Source organism: Prunus dulcis, chromosome 1 (genome assembly GCF_902201215.1).
Source record: "Prunus dulcis chromosome 1, ALMONDv2, whole genome shotgun sequence".
Classification (NCBI taxonomy): Eukaryota; Viridiplantae; Streptophyta; class Magnoliopsida; order Rosales; family Rosaceae; genus Prunus; species Prunus dulcis.
The window spans coordinates 5857892-5883729 of NC_047650.1; the positions used below are offsets into that span (position 1 = coordinate 5857892).

Sequence of the window (25838 nt, forward strand, 5' to 3'; positions counted from 1 at the left end):
TCATTTGGACACAAAATGAGGTTCCTAGTCAAATCAGCCACCGGCACCAGAAGTTAAAAACCCTAATGCAGGTGCTCAAACACAACTGGATAGACGTCAAGCAGATGAATATGACATAATGCTCTTCCAACCTAGCACAATGTCTTCTGTAAAAATACACCCGCCTAATGCTTACCATTGTGCTTCCTTTTCAAGAAATCCCCATATCAACCAAGAACATCTATTGAATAACAGCATTACAACCATAATCAATAATCAAGTTCCAAACATCTATTGAATAACAGCATTACAACCATAATCAATAATCAAGTTCCAAGATTTGTGTATCAGGGCCATATTCCATGATCTCATTCAGAAAAATGAAGCCCAAGAGGGCCAAGACCTATAAGTAAGAAGTTGCATCATGGTCCAACCCTTGAACAATTCAAATTGAACAAAATTTACACACTGTCAACATTGTTTCAAAAGTCAAACATTGGAATCTTACAGGTTAGGAGAATATCTTTCAAGCCCCCAAGTCTACGTTTCTAACTCGATCTTTCCAATAAATCATATCATGTATTTATAAAGGTGCTTATTTTCCAAAATTTCCAACCATACCATACTACAAAAATGAAAGAACGGGATTACAGAAAAAATCTTCCTCACCAGGCTGCTAACCCTGGCTGGTTTTCGTGCAAAAAAATGCTGTTGTTGAGAATATAACTCAGAAAGATAAACCTTTTTTTTTCCTAATCATTTACTCATATCCTTCATCATCATCAAGCTCAATTTCAGCATCATCTGCTCGGGCCATGAGAGTGACGAAAAGTACAACTGAAACCAGCTGTGCTACCAAAAAATATTTGGACCTTCTCTTAAAACTTTTCTCCTCTTTTGTTTTTTCCCTTTTGGGTTTGCTCTTGGGCTTAGAACCTGAAAAATAAAATAAGCATAAGAAAATTGCATTTCAGGATAATTAAGTTTCTACTGATATAAGAACATCACATATAGGACTAAAATAATTAAACAAAATTCAATCACATAAACTTCATATACACAAAAGGTCAAATTATATATTACTTGATCTTTAGCCCCTGAAGAACTACAATTTACCTTTCGTGACCTATCTATATTTTAGATGATATATATCACCCATGTACGGGTTAGTAAGCTCTAACATTAGTGATGCAAGAAAGAGGAATTTGGTCTTACATGATCTCAGATTGCAAACTGCAGCTTCCAGTTAAAGAGAGGCCTAATTGGAATCTCATTCGTGTTTTATACACTCAAAACTAAAATACTACTTTTCTGAAAGCAAAAACAGGGTGTTGAAAAACTGCTAGTGTGCAAGCCAAATCTAATCCCAAATTTTCCAGGATACGAAATGATTCCACTCAAGAAACAAAAATAGAGGAAATTGATCTGGTTTGGTAAAAGCAAAAAATCCAACACATTATACCGTCCAAAGGAATAAATACAGATATACAAGTCTTGAATATGAAAGTATCTCACTCCAATTTGAAGGACCTCTTCTAGGAGCTGCTGATGAAGGGTAGTTTGGGACTGAAGATGAAGAACCTGCATCCACGAACTCCGTCTTAAGCCTATCAACATACCTAACAAGGTTTTCATGTTCTAAAAGCTTGCTCCGCAGCACTGATGTTTCCTAACAGCACAAAATTTCAAGAAGCAGGGTTAACAAAACTCCTTAAACTAAAAAGATTCGACAAAATCTGGTATACAACTTGGTGTAGCACATAGGCCAAGTTCATTCAGTAAAAACTAATATATTTAAGAATAATATTAAAAACAAGTTTGGATTCATCTCTGCAATATTGCAAGATCAAATTTCATTTAACTCATGATTATCAAAATAAGCAATCACGCATGATGACAAAACAAAATCAGGAACCAACTCCAACTAAAATCATGTACATAATCTCACATCTAAAAGGCGATCCAATGTCACATAGAAAACAGGCTAAAGCATGAATAAAGTGAGGAGGAAAGCATTAAAGCAGGGAAATAAAAGAAAACAAAATATTAACACCAGTATGCCTTCATAGCATTTCCATGTGTTATAATTAACATAGCACAGTAGCAATTGATGTAATTTTAAACTTGATATTTTGTACACCACAATATGTTGCAAATAGTAGGAATGCTATAATTACTTACTAAAAGTGCCAACACATTGTTTAAGTGTTAAGGCAACATAATAAAAGGGCATGATACTTGAAAAACTAGGTGCTTAGAGTAACTATATAATGTCCGGATTGAAAAAAAAATAAGTAACTATATAACGATATCAGTAAATCTGAAAGGGGAAGGGAGAATGGAAAGCATAATTCCAGTTGAGAGATGAACAATGAAGCTATAAATCAAGCACCGGGAAACTAAAATGAAAAGCTGCAAACTTGATTCCTAAAAAGTTCAATCATGGGGCCAAAATATGTGCACAAAACACTAACATCTGAGTGCGAGTTCAGAACCAGATCATCTTTTTTTAGTTTAAATTTGCTATTTAGTTCAAGCGGTTGGATTTTGTCAACAAGAACTGTGTCATTTATACACTGTAGCACATTTTTCTAAGCTCAAAATGTTCAGTCAGAGTTCCAGACAAGATACAAAAGGGTATATGTATAAAGCCAATTTTCCCGTTTTGCTTGTTGACGGTTCAACTTGAACCCAAGCCTTTTAGACAAAAATCTTAATCTCACTGGCCCAAGAAAAATAAATCGATATTTTGAGGTAGAAGCATAAAAGATACCAATAAACAAAGTTTCACAAAACGTAAAGCAGAAGAATTCTGTTTCCCAGTGTATTATGCATATTTTATTAACAGTCCCAACGAAAAAAGTAGCTTATAAAATAAATACATGTACAGTATGTTTATTCTTTGTATTGTAAGTCACAATCCAGAAACCATTACCAAAAAGAGATAATAGAAGTCCTGTTTCCAATCTATCAACATGCTCCGATTGTTGTTTGAAAAAAATTGATCTTTAGCTTTATCAAATGTTTTTTTTTGAAATGATCTGGCTTTATCATAAAATTCACTTTCTATGGAAGTATAAATGTCTTAAAATTTAAACAACACTAATGAGTTAGAAGCATTAGAATTTACACAACGTTTCTGTTCAAAAGAGTTTAAAAGCTTAAAATAATTACGAAGCTCATATAGAAAACGGTGCAAATCATAATTTCCAAGGTCATGAAATGATGCAGAATTAAACATGGCATGCATCTTATTTTACTTTTATTTCCCATTCAAGCAATTAATACTCTATGAGTTTATATGGATTACTCATCCACACGGAAAGCTCCAAATTCTAGCCAGAAACTGAACTTCTTACAAGATTCAAACTATTTAATTGATATAGTTTAATGTAAATGGTTCTTAACTGCTAATATAAACTTCTCCTCTCTTTGTCTGCAAATAAATAAAATGACTTACTGGTAATGCTTGAAGAGTGATAAGTGCCTGCCCAAGAAAGAGTGCATCCAAACTTGATGGCCTGCACAAAAGGAACGATGCAAGTGGATACACAATCAGCAGGTGAGTATTAATTGTTACGTTGCATGTAAAAGGATATTAAAACAAAAGAAAGAAAGTTGAGCAATAACAAGAAGTTCTAAGGACTTCATTATAAAAGGAAATGGAGTATTGATGCGATAGAAAAGCACCTGTTTTCAAATAAAAAGTTCTGTTCCTCCAACCTACTTGAGAGGGCTCCAAATGCAAGGCTGGCTCTCTTGTATGTCTGTCCATCAATTTTTCAGAACAATAAAAATATTGTTTCAATAATATACACAACAATGAACAAAAAACACATATAAAATAACTCTAGGAGAGAGAGAGAGAGAGAGAGAGAGAGAGAGAGAGAGAATTTATTACTTAACACAAAGTAGTAGGATAAAAAAAATTAAAATTAAAAAAAAGGAAAAATAAAAAAATAAAACCTGTTCTTCTATTTTCTCAGAATTGTCTTTGGTAATCCCAAGTTCCTGCTTTACTTTATGCAGTTGCTTTAAGAATAGAATCTTTCCAATTGGCCATGGGAGATCAGAATAATATATCGTTTCAGCAGAACTACCATCTGTTCCCAACCAGAGTTCATACTTGATTGCATCAGCAAGCCAGGAGCTAATCATTGCCTTTGTAGATATCCATTCTGGAACTGAGTGAAGTTCAGTGTCCAAATCAGCAATGTGATCTTCTTTCAGTCTTTCGATAATGCCACCCTTCTCATTATTATAAGTCACGTACTCACCAGATTCAATATAAGGGATTTTATCTAAAACAAATGCCACAGTCAATATCATCATTTTTGTCTACTTGTAAGATGTGAGCACACACTCACACTGTACTCAAATGTAAATGAAAAATTAAATTTGTAGCTTTTATTGCTACAACAACAGAGCTTAATCCTATAAATAAACTCATTATTATACAAATTCAAATATAATAAGCAGGTGCAAAAAGCATACTGCCTATTCTGATCAAGGCTCCTGCACAGACGTGGAAACAACGCCTCTAGGAACCGTTGTCCAATAAAAATAGATCTGCCTAAATATACAAAGAAACCCATCTAAACTGATACCAAACCTACAAAATCCTTTTTTTTTTTTTTTTTAGCAACACACATCCCAACCGTACTGCTAATGCATAACAGACACCATCCACAAAACCAAGATATAAGTTCAATTCCCAATAATTTATAAGAAATTTGAATGAAAAACTTCAATTTAGGAGCAGATGGGAATTAGGAACTTCACATCCAAGAAACAACAACAAAAAACCCATATATTATGGAATAATCAACCCAATGCATAAAATCAGTCCGCAAAAAACCTCAATGCATAAAACAAACAAGAACAAAATGTCCAATAAGACCTCCTGGAAAAATCTGACCACCAAAATGCCAAACCCTACTAAAACCCAACCATAAAATTCTCAGAAAACGAAAGATAAACAGGAAGATGCAGAGAAAGCGTTGATACCAGAGTCAGGGTAGGTAAGATTGTAAGCCAAGTGAAAGGGAACATTAGCAAACTTGAGGTAGAAGAAGACCGGCAAGCATGAAGGGCAAGCAGTAGGCAAGCCAAAACAGGGCTTCCTCACCACGAGAGTGTACTCTTCCATAAAACCTACGAAACCCACTCAGGGCGTTGCCTTTCTGAGCTCAAATCCACAAGCAAAGTAGGGTTTTTTCCTCGATGGGGGTGTTGCACAAAGAGACAGGGACGCAGACGCAGGGGGTTTTTCTTGGGGGTTTTGGAAATTGGGTCTTTGTTAGCCTTTGTTTCACAAATGGGTCATGGAATCTAAAACGGGTCGGATCCGATCCCAAATTAAAATGGGTCAAGGCCCAATGGCCTGAATTATTATTATTTTTGTTAAATATATTTCGTTTAGCAGAATAAACGGTGAGCTTGACGACAAAGGAGCAATCAGGTGAATGTAGGCACGTTTATCGCTCATATACAAAGTTTGTCAAACTCATGCAGTATACAATTATACTCTGTACCCTATTCTAATTTCTAATTCTTTGTATTTTAAATATAATTAAGATAATATATATATATATATATATTTCTTGATTAGATAACTTAATACGTTTCAAATTAACACACGAATATATTCATATAAGAAGTAGCGTCCACGGAACAATTCTTTTTATGTTCAAAATCTTCACACAAATGTTGCTTGCGAAATAAAAATGATGTATCATGTGTGTTTTCAATTGGAGAGTATTCCAATTATAATTATAATAATAATAAAAAGATTAAAGATTTTATTCAAATTCTTCAAACACCTAATACACATTTATTAGATCCAAAAAAAACACATAATGCACGTTTCTAGAGTAAATAAGATTAATAACGATATCACTTACAAAGTATGTATTATATCCTGATTTTCATAATTGATATGACGTTTCTTCTGTTCAAACCCCGATATTTAGTTTTCTATTGAATTATTAATTCAATACACACCCTTAATCCTAAAACAACGTCATTGTGGACACAAGAACATTATGAAAACACAAGAATCAGCATCTCACTAATGGCAATCCTTTTAATTTTCTAAGAAAATATGATAGTTAAATACAATAGTATAATAATCATGTAGACTTCATCTTCTTTTGTACATCACCAATTATGCAAGATGTTCATTAAAAAAATGGAAGATACCATTTCCTTTTTCTGCTTACATACGCAAGGTAGCATATGCAAAAGCAACATGCTATTTAGCACACATTCTTGTTTGTCCATTTTGATTTGCCATTAAAGTCAACCAAACCCAAAGGCTCATATTCCCAATAATAGTAGTGTTTTTACTTTTATTTATTATTTTTATACAAGCGATAATAAAAAGAGGATTCGAATACGAACTTGAGTGAAAAGTGAAAAACACATTCACTCACACCAACTTGACTAATCTCATATTTGTAGTAGTGTTTTTACTTTATTCACCTGGAGCTTGGGTTTTGCTCTCCTTCCAGTTAAAATCGAAATTAAAAGATGAAAAAATAAAATAAAAAACCCGAAAAGGAAGCAAATTTTAAAAAAGAATTTGAAGTGAAACAGAGCAAGAACCTTATCTGGACTGGAATTAGCGCTTTTTCTTCGGTTTAAAGAAACAGAGCTTTAAATAGCAAATACCCGCTGAATTGAGCCAAATACATCATTTTTAGTAGACCCACAGACGGGCCATCACATCCCTCTCCCTCTCTCTCTCTCTCTCTCCGAAGAGAATCTAGGGTTTGTTTTGAACAGTGAATCTTTTGCATCAGCTGGTGGTGGTAAGGGAATCTATAACGTTTTACTCAAACTTTGCTGTGACAAAAAAAGGTCCACTTAGGGTTCCCAAAACTCAAACCGTCTTTGTTTCTTTATCTCTCTGTGTTGCTCCTGTCGTTTCCAATACTTTGGTACTCTGTTCTGACCGTTTTGCTGTATTTGAATGCTTGAATTCTACTGGGTTTCTTTCCCTTTCCATTTCTATGTGTTTGACTGGTTGCTGCTGATAAAGTTTGTGCTTTTCATGGTTTTGGCTGTGTAGTATGCTGGGGCTTGCTGTTGTTGATGATAATATTTGTGTCTGCCTCTGATTATCCATGTTTTTTATTGGCTTTTTTTCTTGCATTTCGATTGGTTGGATAGAAATTTGGGGGAAGGGAAAGAGAGAGTTTTGAGTTTTATTATTATGTTGTTTTGGGTTCTTCTCAAAACTCAGGAACTCGTATTAGTTACGTCTGAAATGAAGTCTCTCTTTAGAGCTTCCTAAAGAGGCTGTTTTTGCTTTTCTTAACTTTTTTATCGTCAAAGGTTTAATTTTTCATGTTATCTGCTTGTCTAAGTGAATGATAAGATTAAAAAAAACCACTTAATAAGAATTGTTATTAATTCTGCAATTTGGATAATACTAATGAATCTTGCATTTTTTTTTCCTTTTTTTTTTTTTTTGGAATTTCCTCTTTTTAAAGCTGTTATGACGCCCATGTATCAATTACTTTTCAGCATATAGTGCATTTATCTTGTGTAATTTGAGAAAAGTTAGATACGAAGACCAATGATAAGTTTGAGAAATTTCTAATTCCTCTGCTTTCTTAGGACTAAATATTTTATTTGGACATTTTAAGTTCACATGTTTCAGAAGGAAAAAAAAGGTTATAAAATGAAAATGTACTTCTTGGCATGAAAGTACTAAGTGTTCTCAGTTTAAGGAGAAATGTTAGTAAGTTTTTCTACTAATCATATGCTGTTGAAGTAATAGGGCGCCTTCTCTCATTTCTGGTTCTTTCTATTAGCTATAGTTTATGCTTAATGTCTTACTATATTTGATCTTTACTTCGTATATTTTCTTGCTATAGTCCCCCACATATTACCTTTAATGCCCTGCATATCTTGGCTTTCTCAGGTTCCATGTGAGGTTTCTTATACTATCATAGTAAAAAGAGGGCATATTATATTTTGTTAGCATGGCGACAGAAAGTCCAATTAGAATGTCCGAAACTAGTGGAAAATGGGCTTCCCATAAGAAGGCTGCAAAAATTACACCATCCTCTGCTAATATGGCAGCAGAGGAGTTGAAATTGCTTCTGAGGGGCCATAGGCTTCATAGCAGCGAAAAGGATGCTTCCCCTAATCGAAGTGGAAGTGCACCCCCAACCATGGAGGGTTCGTTTTTATCCATTGATAACCTTCTATCCCAGCAGCACTCTAGCACGACTGGAAGCTTGGCAAGTCTAAGTAGTGTTATTGAAAGGTGTGAATCTGAGGAACAATTACTTGCTGATCCAGCTTATTTGGCATATTACTGTGCCAATGTCAATCTTAATCCTAGACTTCCTCCTCCACTTATCTCGTGGGAGAATAGACGCCTGGTACGCCATATTGGTAGTTTCAGCCAGAATTGGGGACCTGTAGATGACAGTGGTAATGCTCCTTTGCATGTGTCTCAGGGATCACTTCCTACACACAAGGAAGAATCTGAGGATGATCAGTCACCCAAACAGGTTTCTAGTGATTGGGTAGATCAGACAAGCCAAATTTGGTCTGAAGAGGATGCAGCTTCATTGGTAGGCCAACACAAAAATGCGGGTGATTTAATACAGGTTAAAAATCGATACCTTGAAATTTTATTTACCAAGGTGCATATGTTCCTATTTTTAGTTACCTTGAGAATTTCATTTAATATAATTTTTCTAGTTAGGTTGTCAAGTTTTGAATCATTTTTACTTATTGACAAATTAAATAATTGTTTTATCATACTGTGAATTCCAAAGAATATTACTGCTAGCAAAACACTGGAGTTGATGTGGAATAAGTAATGACTGATTGCTTTTAGCTTGCTTTCATTACAATGTCATGGTTGTAAATACAAAACCATCTTTTATTTCCAGGAAGATTTTGGTGGCTCTCCACAACCTGTATATAATCACTCTCGTACCTTAGGCAATGAAATACCTGAGGAATTCATTGATCAAAGACCTGTTTCCAGTTCCTTGCATGATCCCCCTATTAATGTGACAGCTGCCATTAGGACCACCATGGTTGCAACTTCTGCAGATAATACAGTACTTTCACTAAATGATGATTCCTCACCAGCCCCTATTGCAAGTTCTTCATCTCTTGATTTTACCAGGACTACAGGGATTAATGATGCTGGTGTTGCAGTTATTGAGTCTGAAATGAAGGCTCTTAATATATCTAACATGCTCGAGAATAAAAAAAATCAAGAACAATGGCAGCGCAGCTACCAGAATCATTTCCCGCAACACCAGATACACCAACAACAAAACAGTTTATCTCAACTTCAAAGTGGCAAGTCTCAAATAGCTTCCCAAGGAGCATACATTGGCATGGATCAGTATCTCCATAGCACCACCAAGTTTGCAGCGGATGTACAGCCATTACTCCAGACATCTGGGTTCACACCTCCACTATATGCAACTGCAGCAGCCTACATGAGTTCAGCTAATCCATATTATTCAAATTTTCAGGCACCGGGCGTTTTTCCTCCACAATATGTAGGTGGATATGCTTTAAACCCCACTGGCTTTCCTCCGTATATTGGTGGATACCATCCTCCAGGTGCTGTTCCTGTTGTTGTTGATGGAACTGTTGGTCCAAGCTTTAATGCTCAAACATCTGGGGTTGCAACTGGTGGCAGCATTTCACCTGGTGCTGATATGCAACATTTAAGTAAGTTCTATGGGCAACTTGGCTTTCCACTGCAAACTTCTTTTTCCGATCCTATGTACATGCAGTACCATCAACAGCCTTTTGTGGATTCATATGGTGTTTCTAGCCAATTTGATTCATTGGCATCTAGAGGTGGCCTTGACTCAAAGAAAGTGTCCAATCATGCTACTTATTTGGATGACCACAAAATCCAACAACAGAGAAATGGAAGCCAGGGGAATTTGAACCCACAAAGAGGAGGGCCAGTGAGTCCCAACTATTTTGGAAGTGCACCAAATGTTGGTATTTTGATGCAGTATCCAACCTCACCCCTTAGTGGTCCAGTGTTGCCAGTATCCCCCATAAGTTCAGGTAGAAATACTGGCTTGTATTCCGGATGGCCAGGGCAAAGAGGCTTTGATAGTTTTGACGACCCCAAGATTTATAATTTCCTTGAAGAGTTGAAATCTGGAAAAGGCCGCAAATTTGAGCTGTCTGACATCACAGGACATATTGTTGAATTCAGGTAAGTTCATTTTGTTCTCAAATTTTGATTTCTTTAATAATTTTTTTTAAACAAGTAAGTCATCATGAATTTTTCAACTCCAGTGCTGATCAACACGGGAGTCGATTTATTCAGCAGAAGTTGGAAAACTGTAGTGCTGAAGAGAAGGCTTCTGTATTCAAAGAAGTTCTCCCACATGCTTCTAAACTAATGACTGATGTTTTCGGTAACTATGTGATTCAGAAGGTACGTTTCTATTTTTTCTTATCTGTATGCAGTTAAAGAAATGTCATGGTTCATGCCATTTTATTAATTTGCATTTCCTTTCTTTTCAGTTTTTTGAGTATGGAAGCTCTCAGCAGAGGAAGGAACTTGCTAAGCAACTTTCAGGTCAAATTCTGCCTTTAAGTTTGCAGATGTATGGCTGTCGTGTAATCCAAAAGGTATGTGAGTGTGATAAGTGTTGCTAAAATATGTGTGGCTTATTAACTTCATGTTGCAGATTTATGTTTTTATGATTTGCAATTCTATAACACGACTCAGCTTTTCCTTTTTATGGGTGTAGATAGTCGAGAACAGTTTTAGAGGGGTCTTATGATTGAATTGATATTAGCTTGAGTTGTCTTGAAGTTTTGCTAAATTTTATCTTCATTTTTTTTTAGTAGTGTACCTCATTCATATATATTTGAAGGCGCTGAAGAGGTCTTCGATATTAAGTGCTATTACTAGTGATGTTTAGAAGTCAACAACTGAATGCAGGTCCATGTGGCGGTAATTTATTAGGTTCCTGTAATTTGTAAATCTACATTTTCTTGGGTAAAACACAATTTTGGTCACTGTGTTTAGGCCTGAAAACACATTTGGTCACTGTATTTCATTCTGTTATCAATTTAAGTCCAGCTTTTAACTTCTGTTAACTAAACTAAAATAATTCTGTTTAAAATTAAAAAATAAGATTAAAATATAAAAGAACCTTGGAAAAATTAAAACAATAAAACCCAGTATCCCTGCCCTATATACCATCCACCATCCCTGCCACTCCAACCCACCAAGCTCTCTCTCGAATTGATCCTCCCTCTCGCTCGAATAGATCCTCCCTCCCCCCTCACCAGCCACCACCCCAACCTCAGTGCAACCCCCATCTTCTGCACCCAACCCTACCCTCATACTAATCTTTAATAGCCACCCTCTAATTCATAATAAACTGATGGGTTTGTTTGTTTTCAAGACTGAAACTTTGTTATTATCTGATTATATGGGCTTGACTGGAAAATGAGATCTCTAACAAGCTGCCAACAATATTTGCATAATGTAATTGGAACTGGAAGCAAGCTGCATAACATAATTGCCTTTCTAGCATAATGTTCTTTCTTGTCCCAATTGTAATGCTTTTATATATACTATTTTTGTGGGTGCAGGCACTTGAGGTTATTGAGATTGAACAGAAAGTACAGCTTGTACATGAACTGGATGGACATGTTATGAGATGTGTTCGTGATCAAAATGGAAACCATGTCATACAAAAGTGCATTGAGAGCATTCCGACAGAAAAAATTGGGTTTATAATATCTGCTTTCCATGGTCAAGTTGCAACACTTTCAATGCACCCTTATGGTTGTCGTGTTATACAGGTATACTAAACTTGAGGGGTTTTGGCACTTCTCTTCCCCCCTTTAATGTTCTTCCTTTGGTTATCACACAAAGAATGAACTTGTTTCCTGTGTTTGGTTCATTGTAGAGAGTTCTGGAGCATTGTACAGATGAGCTGCAATGCCAGTTTATAGTTGATGAGATCTTGGAGTCTGTTTGTGCTCTTGCCCAGGACCAGTATGGCAATTATGTAACCCAGGTTTGTATTTGGCTCTGTACTATAATTACTATCTAATTATGACTTAGTCTGTCTCTGATGAGTTAAGGTGCCTTTCTAAAGATATTATTTATGCATAACGGCAACTCAGTCGACTTCTTGGTGGTAATTCTTAATATAGAGCTAGCACAGTCGCATGTTTATCATGAGAATTTTCGCTCTCATATAGGAAGAGGATAGCCATACATTGGCAGTTCTAGAATCCTTAATCGTTTCAGTAAGACTCCTGTTCAAATCTCTTTTCAGCTTCTGCCTAAAGATTATAGTTTATTTGTTAGGTCTTAGGTTCAAAATTTAACAGAATGACCAAGTATATTGCTGAGTAAGCAATGAGATAGTACACTACGCTATGCAAATAATTGTTTGGGTAACTTTTTTGACAGAGGCTTTAGTTTGTGAAGAAAGAGGCTTCCAATAGTAAGAATAATTCAGATGGTCTAAATATTTTGAAAAGGAATGCCTACTCCAGAAGTTGAGTAGTCCACAGGAGTGGGCTTGTGGCTAAGGGTGTAAATGAGCCAAGCTTGAACAAGATGAAAGAACAATCGAGCTCGGGCTGTATCAAACTAATTTACAGTAATAAGTTGGCCCGCTTATATAACAAGATCTTCAAGCTGGGAAAGATTAATGATAAATAGTGAATAAAAATATAGATATTTTTTTTAGAAGAAAAATAAAAATATAGGTATAAACATAATAATTAAGATTTAACAGCAAGGACATTGGTCTTTAATATTTTTTTTAAAAATACGTTCTTCAACATTAACTTTAAAAGTAGAAGCACAACATGGTACTATAAGAACAAGACATAGCCCATATAAGCATCATAGAAAAGAAAATAAACAAAATGCTTTGATTTTGATAGAATTGCTTTGTAATCATCATTCAAAAGATCCTTCATTCCAAGTAAACTTCTTATAAACAAGATGTTCATGAGCTTTATGCGCCGAGGCTTGGCTTGCTTTTATTACAAGCTGAGTTCAGATGACCCAAACTCGATATGAACTCAAGTTGTATAGAGCCGATTTACAGCTGTACTTGCTGCTCAGTGTCTGAGTCTACTCCAGAAATTGCCTGCCACACATGCATACTTACACTGTTGCACACAAGTTTCTATGTGAAATGACAACAGGAGAGCTGTTGAAGTGCTCTCTCTGTCTCTCTCTCTCGTGCCTATTTGGTTCCTCAAAACTCTCTATGTATGCATGTATATGTGTAGGCTTTTTTCTCCCCAAATAGCTGAAAGTTGAGACAGTTATATTGTAAATATGAAATATCCTTTGCTCTAATGTGCAATACTTATTGCCAACTAAACTTCTGGATGTACTTTATGCTTCCAACTGCATATATGTTTTATTTATCTTTCAAGCGATTGATCTGTGTCAATTGTTGGGCTAATGAATGTTTTTGATGGTTGACAGCATGTATTAGAGAGGGGAAAACCTCATGAAAGAAGCCAAATTATAAGCAAGTTGTCAGGTCATATTGTACAGCTGAGCCAACACAAGTTTGCTTCAAATGTTGTTGAGAAATGCTTGGAGTATGGTGGTGCTGCAGAACGGGAACGGTTAGTTAGGGAGATTGTTGGGCACAATGAAGGAAATGAGAATTTGTTGGTATGAATAATTTCTCTTGATCCTTCAGTCCCAGTCCTATAAGAACAATCCTTCAGTTATATTCTGTATGTTTCATGCGCTGGTGCACACACTCACACACACTTATATATGTCAATTTGTAGTTTTAAGAGCGGTACAAGTATTTGGATTTTCAGGTCAGTTGCATATTTTGTGTTGCATTTGGAGCTTCCAATGTACTTTCTTTACCTTCATGTTTGATTTGTCTTAGGTAATGATGAAGGACCAATTTGCAAATTATGTGATCCAGAAGGCTCTTGAAATCTGTACTGATAGTCAGCGGGTGATATTAATTAATCGTATAAGGGCTCATACTCATGCATTGAAGAAGTACACTTATGGGAAACACATTGTGTCTCGGTTTGAGCAGCTTTTTGGAGAAGGTGTGTATTCTTAAACTTTAAACCACTCTTGCTGTATTAATGCTGCATGGATTTAAATAGGGAGCATGCATGTTGAACACTACATTAACTTGGAGAGGTAGTGGAAATGACCGAAATGCAGTTGAAGTAGCCTCAACTGCATTTGAAATTTCCTTCTTTTTTTCAGTTCATTGACTAGGAAAATCCACTCAGCCTGAGTTGCATACTACCTTCCGGATGCATGCATCTATGTTTAATCTGCGTGTACGGTTAAATGTATGGCATAATAATCTTTGATGATGAGTGTCCACTGTACCGCCCCCCCTGGCGACTTTGCTAGTTTTGTTTTTGTTTTTGTTTTTTGCTTTTGGTCGTGCTTTGTAACTATTCTCTAAACATCTTTACTTGGTGATCCAGAATAATAAATGACACAGAAATAAATTTTTGAGCATCTCCTAGTGGTATACAGGGTCAAACTTAGCAGAGACTTCATTTGAAAGTATTTTCGTGTTTCTGTCTTTTGACTGTACGGTTTGTTTGTCTTTGGCCTACAGAAAATCAATCGGGATCGTGATGCCAACAAAGGGAATTAAACAAGAATTTACCTTCAGTGAATCTGTGGTTTGTCAAAGCATGCAGGTAATGTGCATCCCCCTGGCAATTGAAGAGAATGGCATGAGATTGTGGCCGTGCCGCCTCAGTATGTGCGAAGTTGTCGTGCAATTCAATAAGAGAGGGTTGATGTGGGCCGGGTTGATAGTTGCAAGTAAATATCTGTTTATCGTCGAGCAATATATACTTAAATACTTTTAGGATGATTTGATTGCAATACAACTCAATTGGATGGAGTACTTGGTAGGAAAACCTTGGTGCTGTAAATTTATGTAGCACATTATTCAGATGTGTGGCTTTCATGATAAGTTGTAGGCCTTGATCTTTTTTCTTTTTCTTGGTTTCAGATTTCAGTAGGCCTTGATCTGTATGACCATATAAAAATTAGCACAATATCCTGTTCATTTCTAGAGTCATGACCTTTGAAGCACCTGCGAGTGCGAACTTTTTGGGTCAAATATGTTTTGTACGCCTGTGGATTGGGGTCTGACAATTTGCATCAAGTCTTTCAAAAATTGACTGAACTCTAAACCCTAAAACCCTTTTGATGATTGGCCCAAAAAAAAAAAAAAAATTAAAAAAAAAAAAACCACTTTTGATGTAGCATTCAGTGTGACTCTTCTTCTTTGGCGTACATGAAGGGTAAATTGGTGTTTTAGACAACAAATAAAAATCTTTTCTAAATTGAAACCCAAGCATCATTGTGGTGACAGTTTGTAACCTCATGGTTATTTTCATCAATTTTTAAAAGATGACTAACAAATTGTTTAGCAATAATTCTCTATTGAGATTCGTGAGGCTACTTTAGCAATAATAATTTGGTTCATATGGGAAAAAAAACAAAACAAAACAAAACAAACAGAGAATAAGGAAAACCCCTTGAAGTAAATGTCAATACATTTCTCAGTATGCGATCTTGGCTGTATGATAGCTGAGATGCTGCTAACACATTCTGAACGCCTTATTTTGGGGCAACTTTATGCATGCCATTGTGAGGTGACATATGCTGCTACAAAATTTTGTGTTTCTTTAGCCCCAAAATCCAAAACGATGTATTGAAAAGGCTCCCAGGCTCCTCTTGCGAGTGAATATTGATATAAATAAGGGAAAAAGTGTGCATGGTTTCATGAGTTAAGTGCTTGTTCAAGGCAAATATTAATCTTTTATAGGTCAGTTGGGTTGGGTGTCCCTTACTCCGCTAACCAATCTTTTTTTTTAATCTCGTTTTTTGTAGGTGAGTTGGGTGTCCATCTTGACAAGTTGAAATGCAGTTTTACTTGCATGGCAGAATACCGTGTATACTGTCAAGTGAAAGCATAACACGTGTTACAAAATCTAACCCATAAATACAAACTTGTAACATATGTTAGTGCTTCTCACTCATCTTGCTAGTATGAGAAATCTCAAGTCTAGTTTTTCTCATTTTTTGTTCTGGTTTTGGATTGGATCTATGCTTTCCATCCAAGTCAAAAGCCTACCATGTTAGGAGATGATCTTGTAATGTTTTTGCAAGTATTGATGATTGACGGAATTCTTCTTATTGTATAAATAATGCATAAGTAAACAGCTCGGGAAGGAAACAAAAACTTGGTTTGAGAATAATGAAAACAATGGGCCCAAACTGGGCTACAAAGTTGGACTTCAGAGACTTAAATCTAAGCCCATCAAGCCTGAAGCGTGTAAACCCATGCCACAGTGCTAGGGTTTAAGCTCTATCCGTCTCCTCCCTTTCTCTCTTTCATTTTGTTGTGTTTTGCGAAACAAGAAACAGAACAGGAAGCAATCATGTCTCGGCCAGAGCTGCAAGCTCCACCTGAGATTTTCTACAATGAAGAGGAGGCTCGCAAGTACACTCGCAATTCTCGAATCATGGAAATTCAGTCAGAGCTCTCCCACCGAGCCCTCGAGCTTCTCGCTTTGCCTGAAGATGGCGTCCCCAGGTTGCTCCTCGACATTGGTATCTTTCGAAACCCAGCAGCTCATCTTTCAATTTTTCATCAAAAAGCAAAGGGGTTTTAGTTTTATTCATTGAACAAGTGAAAAAGCTGAGTGCTTGAGCTTTTCACTGTAGGTTGTGGTTCGGGTCTTAGCGGAGATACATTGTCAGAGAGTGGGCATCAGTGGATTGGTTTAGATATTTCCCGGTCAATGCTTGGTATGTGTTTTTTTGGGTTTTTTTTTATATACTTTGTTTCTAACTTTTGTTTTGCTTTTGAGCTTCTTTGCTTGCTTCCATGGGTTGTTTCTAAATGGGCATTTCATTTATTTGATAATTGGAGATGTTGCATTGGAGAATGAGGTTGAGGGTGACCTTTTGCTTGGGGACATGGGTCAGGTATCACACTTCAAGCACTTGATATGTTTGCTTATATCTGGTTTGCAATTCAGCGTAATCATTGAAAAGACAAAGAAAAGAGAAATGCATTCAACCCAAAGTTGTTTCTTTTTTATCAGCAAAATGTTATGGTTCAACCCTAATTTTTTATTTTTGCAGGGCTTAGGACTTCGTTCAGGAGTTATTGATGGAGCCATAAGTATCTCAGCCGTTCAGGTTTGCCCTTTTTTTTTTTATTGTTTACTCGCCAATACTTACAATGAAATTAATATTTAGCTTTATTTTTTCTATGTTTGCATGTGCCCCTTGTCAGGAGTATTCTTATACTCCACTAGTTGAGAGCTTAAAAGCCAATTATTTCCATTCTATTTTTAATATATGAACAACCATTTTCTAAATGATTGTGGTTTGTCTAATCCTTAAAGCTTTCCTGAATTAAAATTGCTATTTTATACCTGTTTTTTCTTCATTTGTAATTACTGATACTACTTCATGTATGGATTGTTGATAGTGTGGTATGGTCTACTTTATGAATATTTCTCCAATTTTACTCTTCTTCTTTTTTTATGTTGTTGTTGTTGGAATGCAGTGGTTGTGCAATGCTGATAAGTCCTCACATAATCCACGATTACGGTTGAAGTATGTGGTGTTTCTTATTGGTTTTTATATCCTCATCATAATTCTATATTGTTGTATGCTTGAAATATGAAGATAGGTGTATCAGGATCTTATTGGTCTTGGCCACATTAAACATAGGTTGAGCCTGTAATCTCTTCTTGATTGCAGTATGAGCGTTTTGTCTTAAATTCTTTTGCAGGGCTTTCTTTGGATCATTGTACAGATGCTTAGCAAGGGGAGCAAGAGCAGCATTTCAAGTGTATCCTGAAAATCTAGACCAGCGAGAGCTGATTTTAAGTTCTGCAATGCGTGTTGGATTTGCTGGGGGTGTAGTTGTTGATTATCCCAACAGGTATGCAACCAATGAAAGAAATCTAATGATAGGCTATTAGTTTGTCTGAAACGATGTGGTTACTAAACTGCTCTCTAAGGTCTTTGCTCATGCATGAGCCTATATATCTACTGAGAAACACCTTGTAACCACTCCTGATACATGAACCTTTTCAGGCTTTCCCAATTAGCTTTTAAAAAAACAATATTATATATCAGATCGACCCATGCACTGCACAAAAAGATCTGAACAATGCCAGTAAATATGAACAGATATGTAGTTTGGATTTTTATTCTGCATGGAAATTTGACATCCTTGACTAGTTCTTAAGGCTTGCTATAATTGATAAATGAAATAATGGTACTTTCGAAAGGAGTAACAAGACCCTAATTTATGGGACATAGAATGGATTTGTTAAGAGATGATGATGTGATAATTAGACAATTTCAGAATAAATGAAAATATCAAAGGCATTGTGGTTATTCATCTCTGTGTATTTCGTGTTATTTATTTTCTTGAGAATACAGAAGGCAATAAACATGTAAAGAATGATTGCTGAACTGCTCATCATTGCTGTTGACTTGTGAATTAGCTCCTGAAGAAATTCAGGTCTTAAATAAATAAATAAATAACTAACCTTTTTCTCTTCCATTTTACAAGTTGCACTATCATTGTATGGTACAATGGTTTTATTCATTTTCTTGTCTACATGTTCATTTCATCATTTTACCTTTCACTAGTCCTCTTTTGATTTCCTTTCAATCTAATATTTTCCTTGCCTGGATGATCAGAGGAAAAATTGGAATGTGTTTCCGTAACTTAACCCAATGAGTGAAGCTCTTAAGAGAGTATTGCATGAATAGGATTTATAGGAAAAAGGGTTAGTTTCTGAGTTCACATTAATTATCTTGTAACAGTTCCAAGAAAAGAAAAGAATACCTTGTCCTCACTTGTGGGCCACCATCTATTAGCACATCCACTCCCAATGGAAAAGGCGAAGATGGTGAGAGTTCCTCTGATGATGATAGTGAAGATGAAGACAATCAGACAGTAAGTTTTCACTGATGCATTTACTATCTTCATTGTTTTGCTTAGTCAAGGTGATGTTGGCTAGCTACATTGTCCTCTTCCAGTGTGACCTTTCTATTATTCCACAAGGCTAATGCAAATTCCAAAGTACTAAACCATAGCTATTTATTGATTTTTGAATTTCTGATGTGTTATTGTTTGTGTGAAGCAGGTTTCAATCTCAGACAGGCACAGGCCCAAGAAAAAACAGAAAATAACGAAGAAAGGCAAGGGAAGAGAATGGATAATAAAGAAGAAGGAACAGATGAGGAAAAAAGGAAATGTTGTTCCACCAGACACAAAGTACACAGCTCGGAAACGTAAGGCTCGGTTTTGATCTTACAGCAGGCCTAAATTTTGAGTGTTCTGGCTTTGGTGTGTGCTTTAAGCGGTTTATATAGGCTCTGCAAATGCATTTCCTTTTTTCTCAATAGCGCTTTAGAATACTGGCCATAAGCAATTTATATACACATCTCTCCAGGTAATGGACGTCTGGTTGTAATATGACTATTCCTGTAACCTTAACAGTTTTGAGAAAAGAGAAACTTTGTTCTGTTTTAAGGTATTGACCAACTTAATAAAAGCCTTGTTTGATGAATGAATATAGTTATTAATTCCTTTTCACCTCTGCATTCATCGTTTTGTGATGATATTTTCTTGGAAGACTGGCTTGGTAAACCCTCGACATTACCATAATCCGGATTGCAATACGCTGCTTCGCATTTGAGCCAGCTTAACTCCTTCAAAGTTTTTTCCTCTTCTATTTGTTTGGCATTCATTTTTTTGGAATTTGCAGCTCAGAAATTAGGGGTGTGCAAGATCCAATCCAACCCAATTTTAATCAGTTTTGATGATTTGGCGGATTGAATTGGATCGCTAGTTTCCAAAACCGATATTATTGGATCGGATGATTGATTTGCTTGGGAGAATCCAATCCAATCTAATTCAATTGAATCCAATTTAGTTAGCTTCATATTTATTTTGCTCGTTTAAATGTTTATAATTGAAAAAGTTATGAACATTTTAAACCATTAGATAGGGTTAGGCAATATATTATAGAATAAAAATAATTTTCTCGCATTTCATTTATATTTTACATATACATTTTAAGCCACAACCCATGAAAAATTGTCACTACCATCAGTTTTGATGTTAAACCTTCAATTTTCAAATTTATTGCCTAAATAACAAGTACCAAGCCATTGTGCTTGGTATTATAGGACAGATATAACTGAGGTTAGGAACCTTAAAAATTAAATTAGGAACGCAGTACATGCAGGACAAACTTCAATGGCTGCACAGTACACATATACCTTCACGGAAAAATAAGGCTTAACAGTAACGACTCTTTTACTTGTATGGAACCTTGTAACCACCACCAAAGAATATGTGCGGAAGAATTACGAGAGCAAAAACTAAGCTGGATATAACCAGCTAAATAGATGAGAAATGCAGACACAAAACCAAACAGAAGATAAAATTTTCAACACAACCATTTAACTAGTGACATCAAATTGTCTAACAAAAATTTCTCAAACAAAACTTCATGTCTCATATTCTTATCCAACAATTCACAAAAATCCAACACTACATGTAAATTGAAAAAGGAAACTAGTAAGATTACGACATAATATATAATCCGGAAACGACTGAATTATGACTAGATTAATCAAAGAGAGAGAATCCCATGTCATCATCACTTTCCTCCTTTTCTTCCTTCTTCTCCTCGGCTGGGGGAGCCTCTGCAGCTGCCGCACCACCTCCAGTAGCTGCAGCAGCTCCGCCTCCAATAAAGGCACCACCACCACCGCCAACGATCACCTGTACCAAAGAAGTTTCAAGTTATGGATTCGGCAATACAACACTATAACCATTGAAAAGGGATTAGCAAGCATTAATATCATATATCAACCACAATTGGTCCTCTTTAAACCAATGGTTTCCAAGGTTTTTCCCAACACAAAACTGCCATACGAAACATATTGCATGGGGAAGTGCTTTTAAACTTTGGCTTTTCACTACAACAGACAATATCAATAGAATTAAAACAAAAACAAGCTAGAGTGCTTCTGTGAACAAATTGGGCAACATAATTTAGTGCAGGAGTGTTTGATCATTTAGAGCTTATTTTCCATGTAATTTCTTGCAATAATCGATTGCAATTTTCAGAAATCACAAATCAAAAGAAAAAGCTCCAAAACAATCCCATATGCACGATCAAACCAAATATGATAAACCCATCAAAATCAACAATAAGCAACCAAATAAATAAAAGGAAAATCCCAGATTTCAAATTTTCTTGTCTTATCAAAACCATAAATTAAAAAAAAACACAAAACTGAAGAAATCGAAGGCATAGGATCATACGATCAAAAACAAAAACTCGAGATTTAGTAGAGAAAGACCTGGAAGACGGCTGATGTGGGAGTGACTGGAGAGTAGGAGGTCTGGACCCCACCGGAAGAGTCGGTAGAGAGCGCGGTCTGGACGAGCTTCCTCTGGAGCTCGAATGTGGAGGCAGCAGAGGCCTCAAGGTCTCCATTGTGTTGTTTCGCGCTCCACTCTCCTCCTGAGGTCCTCAACACGAAAGTGAACACTCCCATAGCGAATCGAAACCCTAACCCTAAGTTTCAGATGTCAGTGCTTTTGAGACTCGGGAGACACTGCTGGCATGAACGGCAGTTCGTTCAGTGATTTGCTCTTTATGTAGAATGCGATGCCAAAACCCTAGCATGCACTCGCGAAAAGTCCTATTTGTCCGTATGATCTTGGTAATTTTCTGAATGTGATTAGGGATGGATATGTCATTACAATCCTCGTTCTTGTGGATCAACCGTCAATGCGGACCCTGACAAGTAAACGAGCCCCATAACTATTTTATTGATATTTAAATATTTCTTTTCTTTTTTTTTTGTTTGATTGGTATTTTTTTTCCTTAATAATGATTAAAAATTATAAATTTGTTATAAATCTAGAGGAGAAATTGGAGAGGGAATTGAGATAGAGAAAGCATAGAGATATGATGTTTTTCATTTATTCATATCTATCATTACAAGGAGGGGTGAACTCTTTTGTAGGCAAAACCCCTTCCAACATGTGGTGGTCTCCACCTTATCACCTAATTACCTTATCATTTACAACACTCCTCCTTGGAGATCACAAATGATACGGAATATGCCTCGTTAAAAACCTTGCCAGTAAAAACCCAGTGGGACAAAAAAAACTGGTCGAAGGAAAAAAGAGTACATAACCATGTGTAACATAAAATTTTGTGTATATTGACACGCGTGCGACACTGCCTCGTTAAAACCTTGCCCGGAAAAATCCAGTGGGATAAAAACCTGGACGAAGGAAAAAGAGTACAGTGTGTAAATGTCTTTATTGACAGCACGCTCCCCCTGATGCTTGGTAAAAAAAAAAAATCTTTAAGTCATACTGTTGATCATCTTTCTGAATATCATCTTCTGTGAGTCAATAGTGTATGAAGATCTTTATTAATACCACGCTCCCCCTGATGAATATCTCTCCCTGAAAACTTCATAACTAGCTTTTTCCAGTAAGCGACCATAGAGATTTCCAGAGTCTGCATATCTAATAACACTTGGGCTATTTATAAGTTCACTCAAAAATATGCCCGTATATGGTGTTATGCTTAGATAGCATCAAATATGCTTCACATCATCCCAAAATGATGGTGATGGAGTTGGGCTTTATCTGGAAAATACGATGTCCGGTCCAATATACTTCCGGAAAATCCTTAAAGTGTCCAACGGATAATCCTCATAAAAATACTTCAATACTTTCTTAGTATAAGCAAGAATCTCGTTGGCATAATGCTCGATCTTGAAGTCGAGACAGATATTTCTTGAATTCTTCAGAAGCTTTAATGTATTGCAAACACATTATAATCCATGTACTCAGTGAGGCAATTTATGCACATTAGTATTGAGTACAGATTTTGTGCTTCAGGCACATGTCCTTCAGGGACTTGCTTCATGCAATTTCAATCTTTTCAATGATTTTGTTTAAACGATTGAACTTTATGACACATTATATAGCTTTAACCCTGCTATTTATACATCTTTAGGGGATCACTTTTGGTGATATACTCCGTGCATTTAATAACCCTTAAAGATAACATGTTGGTCTCCGTAAATGTGCAATAAGGGGGCACAATTGAATCTGTAAATATGGAGAAAACCCAACATTCCTTGTTTCTGCCAGAAACATTGTGTAATACAAAGCAGGTATATTCCCTTTTATTCCGAACACCCAAGTATAACTTTCAGTATTAACAAATTTTGGGGTTCGTATTGTGGGTTTGTTCTTTCACGTTCATTCTTATCGATAATGGAATTACCTCATTCCATTTTGGCCAATGATATTGTCGACATTTAATAATTGAACGTGGTTCCAATCAATACAGCCCATTGATGATTTGAGTAGCTACTCCAAAATCAAAATTTGTCATTCATCAATTCATGATCCCACCATTCTCATGTGCATGCGCATACATCAATTATAAGCATTTCTTTGCTTTTGGGTATCCAAGCCACTGCAGGGGGCTTTTATTATGTGAGAATGTGGATTATAACCTCTAATGGAGCGTTATTTTATAGTAGGGCGTGGATAATCTCCATTTAGGGAGTTGGAACATTTAGAACCATATATCTGTCATGCTGCAGGCATGCCACAGATTAATACATACATGTCAATTAATTTTTGGGACTTTAACCCATACAATTTGCTACGCATTAGGCGTGCACAATATCAATATTGACATGTCAAAGGATTGTCCTTTCGGGACTTCAATCCACATCATTTGCTACGCAACAGGCGTGCATCATATTGATCACTGCTATACCCATATTTTGTTCTTATGGGACTTGAATCTGTGCAGTGTATTATCAATGTATCCAACTTGCAATCTTTAAAATTTGCGTTAATAATTCATGGATACATACAAGCCATTCTTTTGGAACGGACTTATCTCCCAATTTGGTTACCTTTCAAGATAAAATATCAAATAAGTATATAAGCATAAAATAACACAAGTATTGCTTACATCCTTAGGTGGGAGAAACTTTTCTCAAGTATCATTCAAGCTTGTATCGGCCCAATAAATATAATGTAGTGCTTGATGATCTAGTTATATCCTACAAAAGCAAAAATCACAATTCTTCTCTCTGTCAAAAACAAATAACCCTTAGAGTTAGGATCACTGCATGGATTCTTTCTTCGGATGTTCGTTCTAAAGAAATAAAATCCCTTATGAACATAGAGTTATAAAAAGAAAGAAAAGATACAAAAATTGTGATATTGATTGCAAGGTAAGGTAAGCAATCAAGGAAGGAAGCTGGTGGGAGTAGAAAACAAGCTCTCATTCCTCCTAGTCTAGAAGGACCTCAGGAGATTAGAGCATAAGGCCGCCTTCACAGTTCCCTGATGTAGCGAAAACGTGATCAGGGATAGTCTCGCTTCCTGAATGGATGATCATAGATAGTCTTGCTTCTCGGGCATATTGAGTGCTCACTGACAAGAAAAACAAGTAGATATCGCATCACTAGGTATGGAGAAAACTGGATGTCTTCTGCAAAGAAAATTTCGTTAGTAACACATTTATACACAAATAAGAGGAATAGGTAGAACCGGTGAATTTCAAATTAACTATAGGAAAATTGCGAGATTCTCGGGGTGCTTTTTGAAAAAATAGCTCCGTGAAATCCGCAAAGCAAGATCGGCTTTGACGAAAATAATACATGAAAACGCCGAAAGTGCCGACAGGCATTATTAGAGGCAGCGTGAAGTTTTGGAATCTGGGAAAGAAAAAGATAATATGGGGATCCGAGAAGATATTGGGATCCTGGAAATGTTGCCACATTTTCGTCTATAGATATTGTCTTTGCAAAACTTGATTGGAGCAACTGCGTTTCAACTCAACTTCCTTCATTTTCTGAAACTTTAGTTTTGTAAGACTTTCTTCGAAACCTTCTTAAAATGGCTTCCTCTTCTTCCTGCCCAAATTATTTCAATTTAAATGATGCTCCCACAACAACTAGTGACGCCAAAGTTTGGCGTCCATCCTTTGTATCCCAAAATCGTCATCTTACAGTTAATGATTCTGTTATGATGAATGATGCTACTGCTGTCACAGTAGCTAGAAATTTCATTACTCCAATGGATGAAATATTGTTAACAGGGAGGTCTGAGGAAGAGGCTATTAATGACTCAATGGCTTTTAGCATTCAGAGTGCTGCTTCTGTTTCTAACATGGCTGATCGTTTGCGTGCTAGAGCAAACGAGGTTCAGAAGCTAACAACTGAAAATTCGTCTTTTCAAAGAATGCTTCATGAGTCTCAACAGGAGGTTGAGAAACTTAAAGGAGAGAATAATGCCTTGTTGAAACTGGTGAGTTCGTACTCTGTTGATACACTGAGAAGGCTAAACATGCTGCAGGTCTCTAATGAAAGAATTTTGGGAGACCATGAGAGGCTCATGGCTAAGCTTAAGAGGCGTCATCCTCTTCCTTCAGAGGCTTCCAGAACATAATGTAATTTTATAGATTTTACAGGGCCTGCACCTTCATTGCAGGTGGAAAAAAATCTATATGTTGTATGCTCCTTTCCTGTTATAATAATTGCGCACATTCTTAAACTTACACCTGTGGTTTTTACGTCTTTTCAAAATGACGGTTTGGAACCTTGTGCCTTATAGGTTCAAATAACCACATTGACTCTCCCAAATTTCATATCTCAAAGCATGGTAGCCTGGGACTTTTGGCCTAGGCTAAACACAAACTCAGAATTTATTTGCCCTTTTCAAATAGACATG

At 36.2% G+C, this 25838-nt stretch overlaps 4 protein-coding genes across 6 annotated transcripts; 2 read left to right on the forward strand and 2 right to left on the reverse strand.

Moving 5' to 3' along the window:
* Positions 1-389: 389 nt before the first annotated feature.
* On the reverse strand, positions 390-5272 carry LOC117616581 (mitochondrial outer membrane import complex protein METAXIN). The gene is made up of 6 exons (XM_034345941.1): positions 4987-5272; positions 3946-4280; positions 3670-3746; positions 3440-3500; positions 1495-1648; positions 390-915 (listed from the first exon to the last, which is right to left on the reverse strand). The coding sequence occupies exons 1-6, from the start codon at positions 5126-5128 to the stop codon at positions 740-742; spliced, it is 945 nt and encodes a 314-aa protein (XP_034201832.1). The 5' UTR covers positions 5129-5272; the 3' UTR covers positions 390-739.
* Positions 5273-6665: 1393 nt separating this feature from the next.
* Positions 6666-15071, forward strand: LOC117632414 (pumilio homolog 6, chloroplastic). Of its 3 annotated transcripts, none has more exons than XM_034365880.1 (10): positions 6666-6791; positions 7910-8606; positions 8895-10201; positions 10285-10426; positions 10516-10623; positions 11599-11811; positions 11919-12029; positions 13469-13663; positions 13893-14064; positions 14598-15071. In XM_034365880.1, the coding sequence occupies exons 2-10, from the start codon at positions 7971-7973 to the stop codon at positions 14615-14617; spliced, it is 2904 nt and encodes a 967-aa protein (XP_034221771.1). In that variant the 5' UTR covers positions 6666-6791; positions 7910-7970; the 3' UTR covers positions 14618-15071. The 3 variants fall into 3 exon arrangements, with proteins under 3 accessions (XP_034221771.1, XP_034221779.1, XP_034221787.1); XM_034365888.1 differs by having other exon boundaries at positions 6693-6920; XM_034365896.1 differs by having other exon boundaries at positions 6693-6840.
* A 1299-nt stretch (positions 15072-16370) lies between these two features.
* LOC117624730 (18S rRNA (guanine-N(7))-methyltransferase RID2) lies at positions 16371-19609 on the forward strand. The gene is made up of 8 exons (XM_034356189.1): positions 16371-16612; positions 16727-16810; positions 16935-16990; positions 17150-17206; positions 17580-17629; positions 17808-17960; positions 18857-18989; positions 19180-19609. The coding sequence occupies exons 1-8, from the start codon at positions 16441-16443 to the stop codon at positions 19342-19344; spliced, it is 870 nt and encodes a 289-aa protein (XP_034212080.1). The 5' UTR covers positions 16371-16440; the 3' UTR covers positions 19345-19609.
* An 873-nt stretch (positions 19610-20482) lies between these two features.
* Positions 20483-21813, reverse strand: LOC117636055 (60S acidic ribosomal protein P3). Its single transcript, XM_034370495.1, has 2 exons — positions 21413-21813; positions 20483-20828 (listed from the first exon to the last, which is right to left on the reverse strand). Exons 1-2 carry the CDS (start codon positions 21608-21610, stop codon positions 20673-20675), a joined length of 354 nt encoding a protein of 117 aa, XP_034226386.1. The 5' UTR covers positions 21611-21813; the 3' UTR covers positions 20483-20672.
* Between the last annotated feature and the right edge of the window lie 4025 nt (positions 21814-25838).

What these genes read in the sequence shown, in the direction of transcription:
- LOC117616581 (XM_034345941.1), bottom strand. Translation starts at nt 5,128, where the DNA reads ATGGAAGAGTACACTCTCGTGGTGAGGAAGCCCTGTTTTGGCTTGCCT. An exon ending in AACTTTTTATTTGAAAACAG is followed by an intron (nt 3,501 to 3,669) that starts GTGCTTTTCTAT and finishes CCTTTTGTGCAG; the next exon opens with GCCATCAAGTTTGGATGCAC. An exon ending in AAGAGGTCCTTCAAATTGGA is followed by an intron (nt 916 to 1,494) that starts GTGAGATACTTT and finishes TTTATTTTTCAG; the next exon opens with GTTCTAAGCCCAAGAGCAAA.
- LOC117632414 (XM_034365880.1), top strand. Translation starts at nt 7,971, where the DNA reads ATGGCGACAGAAAGTCCAATTAGAATGTCCGAAACTAGTGGAAAATGG. An exon ending in ATGCGGGTGATTTAATACAG is followed by an intron (nt 8,607 to 8,894) that starts GTTAAAAATCGA and finishes TTTTATTTCCAG; the next exon opens with GAAGATTTTGGTGGCTCTCC. An exon ending in AAGGAAATGAGAATTTGTTG is followed by an intron (nt 13,664 to 13,892) that starts GTATGAATAATT and finishes GATTTGTCTTAG; the next exon opens with GTAATGATGAAGGACCAATT.
- LOC117624730 (XM_034356189.1), top strand. Translation starts at nt 16,441, where the DNA reads ATGTCTCGGCCAGAGCTGCAAGCTCCACCTGAGATTTTCTACAATGAA. An exon ending in TGCTTGGGGACATGGGTCAG is followed by an intron (nt 16,991 to 17,149) that starts GTATCACACTTC and finishes TTATTTTTGCAG; the next exon opens with GGCTTAGGACTTCGTTCAGG. An exon ending in AATCCACGATTACGGTTGAA is followed by an intron (nt 17,630 to 17,807) that starts GTATGTGGTGTT and finishes ATTCTTTTGCAG; the next exon opens with GGCTTTCTTTGGATCATTGT.
- LOC117636055 (XM_034370495.1), bottom strand. Translation starts at nt 21,610, where the DNA reads ATGGGAGTGTTCACTTTCGTGTTGAGGACCTCAGGAGGAGAGTGGAGC. An exon ending in CCACATCAGCCGTCTTCCAG is followed by an intron (nt 20,829 to 21,412) that starts GTCTTTCTCTAC and finishes TCTTTGGTACAG; the next exon opens with GTGATCGTTGGCGGTGGTGG.